This window comes from Hippoglossus hippoglossus, chromosome 3, assembly GCF_009819705.1.
Source record: "Hippoglossus hippoglossus isolate fHipHip1 chromosome 3, fHipHip1.pri, whole genome shotgun sequence".
In the NCBI taxonomy this organism is placed as follows: Eukaryota; Metazoa; Chordata; class Actinopteri; order Pleuronectiformes; family Pleuronectidae; genus Hippoglossus; species Hippoglossus hippoglossus.
This window is the reverse complement of record NC_047153.1, coordinates 8279294-8288289: the sequence shown is the minus strand read 5'-3', so window position 1 is coordinate 8288289 and position 8996 is coordinate 8279294. Positions and strand designations below refer to the sequence as shown.

The window sequence follows — 8996 nt, the reverse complement described above, 5'->3', positions numbered from 1 at the left end:
ATAATCGAGAATTGTAATGGAAATTTACTGAATAACTTCTTAGTTTATGCTGACAGCAGATATTTCCATCTAGGGTACAGCTCGACATAAACTTGATGGTGCACCCACTGTCACTGTCTAGCATGTTGATCCTGAGGTCACTTGAATTCTATAGTGACCTTTGCTGTACTCTGTGGTTGGACTGTCCAACACATTTAGGATAAATGGATAAGCATAAGTCACACCTTTACAGACTGTTCCAGACACAGAACAATACATTCACACACACACACCCCCCCCCGCCCTGCGTGTTTTGGGGTCAGGAGGTAACCCACACAGAGACACTTAAATATGAGCACAGACACTTCACTCTTCATCTCACTTGCAACCTCCACCTTGCCTGTGTGATCCTTTCTGCAAAAAAAGCGTTTACAATAAACTTACAAAGACACCTTGTCTCAGAACCTCGTTTGTTGACCAATTTCCACCACAGAATGTTTTACTACCTTCTCAACCTCCAGGCTCCTTTCTTTTTGCCTCTGGATCCCTCACTTCCCCTGCTTAACGCTACAATCAATTTCATCTCTTGTGCTCCAGGCAGTCTTATCTCGCCTCCACATAATGACTCCGGACCCCAAGGTACCTTTTGTTTGCTATCTCATACAATTAAAGCAGGTAACATTGCCTGGCGGCTCTTGACAAACCACAGAAACACACGGGGATTAGAGATGTTCTTTCTCAGTGGCATATTACATCCCAGCTGGATTATGCTATTTCTGCGCTTGCCTCTGTGATGTCTGTGTTAAAGAAATGAGTAAATGCATCACCTGTAAGGGGGGTCTTTTATGGATCATCTTGAGAGCCTGCTGAAGGACCAGTCGCCCCCTTATTCATCTCTGGTACCTGTGGAGGTCCATTGTCCCGAGTCTGTGGAGACATGGCTTCCTGCAGGAACCCTCTGGCTGCCAAGGGATCAGATAAATGTGTTTGTTTGTGAAAAACACCTCCATCTCACAACCCTCAAAGAAGAATGACATGACTCACTCTCAGGTTAATGCATTTTCAATCGCTTTCAGACTTTTGTCAGGGGTTATATTTTCAAATCACCGGAGGCTGAGCACAGAATCTTAACATATAGGTTTCTAGGTCTAAGAGTAACTTCATCATTTAAGGGAATCTAAATAAATCATAAAGGTTTGCTTCGCTCTATTCATAGCCACACTATTGTTATGTTAGTACAAATACTCATGTCCTCAGAGTGAATAATAGTAGCTTTGGTCCTCCCTTAAATGTTCCTCTTGCACCACCATCTGGTCAAAATTATTATTTGTCCAATACTTTTCATGAGGACAAAACACCTGCAAAAGTATCACTATTGGCTTAAAAGTCCAGTGTGTAAGATTTAGGTGAAAGGGATCTATTGACAGCAATTGAATATAAAATAATCCTAGTGATGTTTTCACTCGTGTTTCATTTAAATTGAACTGAATGTTTTCTTTACCCTAGAATGGGCCCTTTATATTTAAATACTTTATATTTACATCAGGAGCAGGTCCTCTCTTCAGAGGCCGCCTTGTTTTTACAGTAGCCCCGACTGGACAAACTAAATACCTTTTGAGTTTTTATGACAACTGAAGGCTGCCACAGGTTCTCTGTCATGTTTGGAAGGGAAGGATGAGGTGGGGGTATTCAGCTGCAACATGCAGCTTCACCACTAGATGTCCCTAAATTCTACACACTGAACCTTTAAGTTGTACTTTGTATTTAATCTCAATGACCTTGGTATCTCAGTGCGACCTTACAGAGTGTGGCTTAGCGTGGCTGTACGCTCAGTCAAAATGAATTTGAGTAATATCAGCACATCCTTTTCAGCACCTCTCCAGGGGGCTGCAGTCTATCACTACACGCAGGAGGCATAGAGGTGCACTTACAAATAATAACACTGCAGACTGTTTCAATTAAAAACATATTCTAATAACATATCCGGATAATTGCTGGTGGCAGTAATACATAGTGAACAGATAAATGAGAAAGTACTAACAAGAAAGTTTAAAAAGGCTTATTTGAACTTCCAGCTTGTCATCAGAAAGTAATCACACTGACTATGAAATTGAATAAATCATATGGATGAATGGGATTTGAAATAGGGGAAGAAAGACCTGGTGAAATAATTACCCTTAAAAACATAAAAACATACCTGTGCCCTGATCCACTCAGAAGGTGACTCAGAAGCTCACTGATTTCTGAGAGATTTCCTGGGCAGAAAACAAAGGAGAAGAAGTCCAGCTTTTCTCTTTATCTTTTGCTTCCTCATGCTGCTCCTTTTTCAGTTGAAACATGCTGTGAATATAGCAAACAAAAGAAATGGCAAAATTGCTCAATTGCAGATAAGTGAAACATCTCAGAGCTGCACAGCAATTGATTTCCAGAAGATGTGCTCCCCTGCTGACGACTCCTTGGTGTTTACATTTCAGTTTAATTACCTCGGATGAGGAGGTTATGTTTTCACCCCTGTCCATTTGTTTGCTTGTAAACAGGATTATGCAAAAACCACAGCATGGATTATGAAACATGTGCATCTAACTCTGTCTCTGTCATATGAGGTTTGCTTTAGATTCAATAGAACCACGATTCAGTTGTCGCCCCTGCAGGGGAGACAACTCTGGGAACTGTGCTGCTGGTATAAACTTGAAACTTGTTTTTGTCAGAGTCTAATGCTGACATTAATAAATATAAACTTACAAAAAACATAGACAAACACACAAAAAAACTCCCATAAATGCAGTTCTACCTGAAAGTGTAACAAGGCACAGAACAGTGTTGTCAGAGTCAGGTGAGTTAATGAACAGTGAGTCTGTGCATGTAGCTGTCGTTTCACCATGATGTGCTGTTAGTTCACTTTGACAGTAAAAACAGGAATTCATTATAATCCAGGAAAAGAGGAAATGAAAGGATAAAATATTTTCACTCAGACAAGTAAAAAAATTATAAATATGTAAATGTCTCTTTTTAAACCGATAATTGTATTCTTCTCTAAAACATTTATAACGAATTTCAAATTTTGTACTTAATATCTTGTTGTTTTATCTCGTTAATTCAATACCACACACATTCATATTGATCGTTGAGCTCTGCATTGGCGCATGCTGGGTAAGTTGTGCGCACTGGGTGACAGCCCCTATGGAGTAACACGCTCCACACAGAAGAGGACACCAAGTTGGACACTTAACCCTCCTCAGTAGTTCTCTCCTCCTCTCTATAACCTGAAAAAGCTCATCCGTGTTTCAGTTTGAACTATTTCTAAAGAAATCTCTCGAGCGTCAGCTGGTGTGACGGTGGGAGCCACACCAGCCGTCCGCAGCCAAACGCGCGCACTCCTCTCCAAAGCACCCGGCGCGGACGATGTTGCTCTCCGGCGTCGCCATCGCTTCGGTTTACGGCGTCATTAGCGTGTTGGGTCTGATCGGCAACATCACCCTCATGAAGACCTTCTGCTCGGCCAAGTCCACGCGCAATGTGCCCAACCTCTTCATGTCGAGCCTGGCCCTCGGGGACGTGCTGCTGCTGGTGACCTGCGCTCCGGTGGACGCCAGCCGCTACCTGTCAGAGGAGTGGCTGTTCGGCAGAGTGGGCTGTAAAGTCATCCCCTTCATTCAGCTCACCTCGGTTGGGGTCTCGGTGTTCACTCTCACGGCTCTCTCTGCTGACAGGTAGGCTTCCACCTCTGTGGTCATTTCTATACTGACCAGGACTCATTTTATGTATGGCCCTGGTAACCGGATTATAGGTCAACAACATGACAATTCAAGGGGCTTTACATAAAATATAAAAGGCATCGTACAAATGTTTTCCTTTACATGTATTTTTGTTGTCTTAAATGGTGAACAAATATACGCGTGTGCTGATCAGAGGAGTTTTATGCACGGAGTGGGCCACTGTTTAACGCTGTTGACATGTTTCAGGTGTGTGTGTGTGTGTGTGTGTGTGTGTGTGTGTGTGTGTGTGTGTGTGTGTGTGTGTGTGTGTGTGTGGTTTGTGTGGTTTGTGTGGTTCAGGTATTGGGGGACCTACATCTATTTTCACATTATGGGGACTTGTCTTCCATATGGGGACAAAAATCAAGTCCCCATAAAGAAATGTTTTAAAGTTTACGTTTGGGTTAGGTTAAGATCCAGGTTAAGATAAGGGGTTAGGCAAGTATAGTAATGGTTAGCGTTAGAGTAAGTCTCTTGGAAATCAATGTAAGTCAATGTAATGTCCACTGAAGTCATGGATACCTGTGTGTGTGTGTGTGTGTGTGTGTGTGTGCGTGTGTGCGTGTGTGCGTGCGTGCGTGCGTGCGTGCGTGCGTGCGTGCGTGCGTGCGTGCGTGCGTGCGTGCGAGAGAACATGAACACACTGCCTGAACCAATTGATTGGTTCAGGTAAGGATAAGGGTTTTGTTTGGAAATCAATGCAAAGTCCTAATAAGCTGCTGTGCAAACCTGCATGTGTGGGTGTTTTAATTTTCCTCTTTTTGTCCCTATCTCATGGTCACTGAGTCATTTTCTCTCAGTAACAGAAACTCCTCATTAAAACGAGATTATTTTGCTCCTATAAACCCCAAAACGTTGTGAAACTCACCTTAAAGTTTCACTGGAATCATTCCTGCAGCCACAACTTGGATTGTGACGGTGATGTATTCATAACTCCAAATTTAATCTAGGACTGAAATTTATCACAAGATCATTTTCATCAAAAGCAATATGACTAAAGTTCAATAGCATTGCATTGAGCAAGCATGGTGAGGAATTTTAACAGATAATTGGTTTTAATGTTCAACGTCAGATTTGTTGAATGTTTTGTTTATCAAGTGTTTTTTTCATTTCTGCTCATGAAGAAGAGATTGAAACTACAGCCTTCACTCAGGAGCAACAATAAAAAAGATAAAAATGAGAAATTTATTGTATTATCAATAGTGACCTTGTTAACATTTGTGGCCCCTTGTAAAAACCCTGATCACATGATGAACCACGTAGCAATGACGCATACAGAGATGGAAGACATACAGATGGTGGAGAAAAAGGCTAATCAAACATTACACTTATGTTATTTTGAGTACCGGTACTCTGATGTATTGGTTGTTGCTGTCTTCTTGTTGTACCTTATACTTTGTGAAGCACTCTGGTCAACCAAGTTGTTTTAAATGTGCTTATAAATAAAAATTGACATTTCACATATATAGCCTAAAAGTAGAATTTACACCAAAAAAATGTATTTTAATAAAAGTATTGCAAACCCCTTAAATTCTGGTGCGGATGTGGATCAGGGGGCAGATCCATATTTTTTTTTTTACATAATCCTTGATGTCCCAGAGAATAGAAAATATAAATATAAAATAGAGTTCTATAAGCTTCGTCGTTACAGACGCTCGTCCAAGGAAACAAAGTCTCCCACTGTTAAAAAGTCTACAGCAGTATTTTTGTTCAGCCGGACAAGCTCCTCTGTGTGTTATTGGTAATCAATAACTTTAATTGCATGCTGCAGCAACAGGAAGGTGTTTGAAATGTTAGAGAGCATTAATGATCAGAGGTGAAACGGCTGCTGAAGAGGTGAGCGTTGATGGGTTTTCCCAAACATTTCACATTTCACTAATCCCCAGTGTCTGTCAGGAGTACACAAACTTTTGTGCCTTTGCTTTGTCATCATCAGCTCCTCGCTCACTGTCACATCTGTCCACAGCTCTGGGTCAGCGCTGGAGAAAGGTCTGGCAAACTTTTTGCCCTTGTTTGATTATCATTCTACTACACAAGGAGAAAAAGTTCGGGCCTTTCTTTTGTATCAGGGACAGTCACTTTGTTGCCTGCAAAATAGGGACAGGGTGGAAATTGTTTTCTGCTGAAACATTTGCATGTGGGGCAGGTGAGCACTGTAGTTAAAATGGCTAATTATCTGAAGAAGAAAGCACCACAAAAAAAAAAAGACATTTTGACTGTGTGATCGTACGATTTGAATATTCATCAAAGCTTCCAGTTTTCAGCTCGAAGGCTGCAACTCGTAGGTGGTGTTATAAAAACAGTGACCTGCAGGAAGTGGAAAGGGATTTTTATTCTTATTCTTATTCTTATTATTGCCACACACAGCTTTTGTAAAAGGGTCTGTGTGCTTTTCTGGCTGCTCCTGCGTGTACGCAACTTTTTATGAATGAGGTGGAGCTGTAGTGAGTGCTGTTGTTGCCATGGACCAAGCGTTGTTGCCTAGATACGATAGCAATGTTCTGTTATTATCACAGTCCATGGTTATTATATGTGTTATTAAAGTGAGGCCTATTTTTAGATAAGGAAGGTAACAGGTTGTCTGTCTGTCACAGGGCACATACACACAAACAATCATGCTCACATTTACACATCCGGACATTTTCTTTTCACCTAAGCTACATGTTTGTAAATGGAGGAAAACCCACAAGGCCCTGAGAACAAAGCAACAGTGCATCACATGTTTCATTAATAAAACGTTTGTGTTGGAAAAAATCCGACCAACTTCTGTTTAAGTGTGATGGATGATACAGTTATTTGTAATATTTTATCCTCCTATAAGAGGAGATCAAATCCTCATCATTACATCATTTAAAATTATCGTGATTTAAAATTCACAGAGGACGTGAAGGGGGTAAAGACAAAAGTAGTTGATCGCCTATCCAGAAATCATGCTAAAATATCCATCTTGCACATTTGGAGTCAGGGTCTGTGTATTTGCGATCGGGGGATGGAGCGATACACACCCTTGAACAACCAACCTACCTACCTTCCTTCCTTCCTTCCTTCCTACCTACCTACCTACCTACCTACCTACCTACCTACCTACCTACCTTCCTTCCTTCCTTCCTTCCTACCTTCCTACCTACCTACCTACCTACCTACCTACTGTACCTACCTACCTATACTACCTCCCTTCCTTCCTACCTACCTACTGTACCTACCTACCTACCTACCTACCTACCTACCTTTCTTTCTTTCTTTAGGTACAAGGCCATAGTGAAGCCGTTGGACATCCAAACATCAACCACCACGAGCAGCATTGTCCTGAGGGCAGCTCTCATCTGGCTCTTCTCCCTGGTCCTTGCGATCCCCGAGGCCGTCTTCTCTGACCTCCACACTTTCAACCTCACCTCCACCAATGAAAGCTTCAAAACCTGCGCGCCTTACCCCCACGCTGATCTGCACCCTAAGATCCACTCCATGGCCTCCTTCCTTATTTTCTACGTCATTCCCCTGTTGATCATCTCTGTGTACTACACCTTCATTGCCCGGAGCCTGATGAGGAGCGCCTCAAACCTGCCTGTAGAGGGCAACGTGCATGCGAAACGACAGGCTAGTGTTAGCGTTATCACTAATGGGACTGTAACCTAGTTTACAATACGCTAATATCATTTAATTTTTTAAGTCAATCAATATTATATAAATAACTAATTTACAAACTCAGAAATTTTTATACAAACTCTTAAAATACTGTAATCAGTTTATTATATAGTGTGTAGCCCGAAAATTCTCTGAAATAATATCAACAACATAACATCAGTTACATAACAGTTTATATGGCTATATATATATATATATAGTATATATATATATATATATATTACATTTTGTTTAATGTTGTAATAAATAAATTATTATTATTATTATTTTCTCTTCTCTAAGTTTCGATGTCTCTTCTGTTTACTATCATTGCTCTTTGTTTTGAAGTCTTTTCAATAACCCGCAGGTTGAATCAAGAAAGCGTTTGGCGAAGACAGTGCTGGTGTTTGTTGGCCTCTTTGCTGTTTGCTGGCTTCCCAGTCACGTCATCTACTTGTACCGCTCCTACCACTACTCCCAGGTACATTAAATCACTTACTGACTATATTTCTTGTTAATATACAATAGGATTATATTGTGTAGTTATTTGTATTTGTTTGTATCGTAGTATACTGATACATTTCTCAGTTTTGCATCCTCTGTCTTTCCCCCGGCCAGGTGGACACCTCGCTGGTTCACTTCGTTTGCAGTGTCACAGCTCGTATCCTGGCTTTCACCAACTCCTGCCTCAACCCGTTTGCCCTTTACCTGCTGAGCAAGAGCTTCAAGAAGCAGTTCAAGCAACAACTGTGCTGCTGCTGTCGTATGATCATCAAACACTCCTCACAGAGCCCGACACATTACAACACACGTGTGACCTCCATCCGCAGCACACACTACTCTGTGGCAAGCCTGAGCATCATCAACGGCAGACAGATCTTTCAGGAGGACTGTGTGTGAGTGAGTGTGAGTGTGTATTGTAGTGTTGTGTAGTGTAGTTATGTGTGTTGTCCAAATAATAACACCATGTTCCACTTGCCACTCACCACAAAACCAAATAAAGTGCAGCTTGTTAAAAAATAAATGTGGACAGAAGAGAACGTCTCTAAATGGGGGGGGGGTGATCAATCACAGCTCAGGACCAGATTTCACATCTTCAGTCGTACCAGTTGTGTAATAAAGCACAGCGATGCTTCAAGCTGAAAACGAACATCTTTAACATGTTAACGTTCTCAGAGGGATCACACAACCATGGACTGTATAAAGATGGACGACTAAAGTGAAGCCATAGTGTCACCTGGAGGTCATAAACCTCGCTTCCTCCATGTTAGTGGATGGGACGTGGACCAAACTAAAAAGTCAAAGTAGCCATTACATATGCTTTTCTCAAAGATGGTTTCTGTCATTTGCGGTAGTTCTAATCACGCTGTTCAAATGTAATTTTTTCTGGTATATTTGTTGTAATTTGATTCTATAAAATCGGGGTGAAACAGCATGATTGACAGCTGAGACTGACTCACCAGTGGTCGAGCGCGTGCATTGACAGGACCTCGCCAGCGCAGCTCCATCCCCAGTGGACAGACTCTGGCTCTGAATGACTCTGGCTCTACTTGAAGATGGCAGCGTCTGTATCCAGCAGCATATGGATGATAACCTCTGTAGTTCCAATAGTGTCTCTAGGATCAAGACGTTCCTTCACTG

At 41.7% G+C, this 8996-nt stretch overlaps 1 protein-coding gene across 1 annotated transcript; it reads left to right on the top strand.

The window, feature by feature from the left end:
* Positions 1-3203: 3203 nt before the first annotated feature.
* Positions 3204-8545, top strand: LOC117759570 (gastrin-releasing peptide receptor-like). Its single transcript, XM_034581765.1, has 4 exons — positions 3204-3689; positions 6980-7328; positions 7723-7836; positions 7974-8545. The coding sequence occupies exons 1-4, from the start codon at positions 3382-3384 to the stop codon at positions 8253-8255; spliced, it is 1053 nt and encodes a 350-aa protein (XP_034437656.1). The 5' UTR covers positions 3204-3381; the 3' UTR covers positions 8256-8545.
* Positions 8546-8996: the final 451 nt, after the last annotated feature.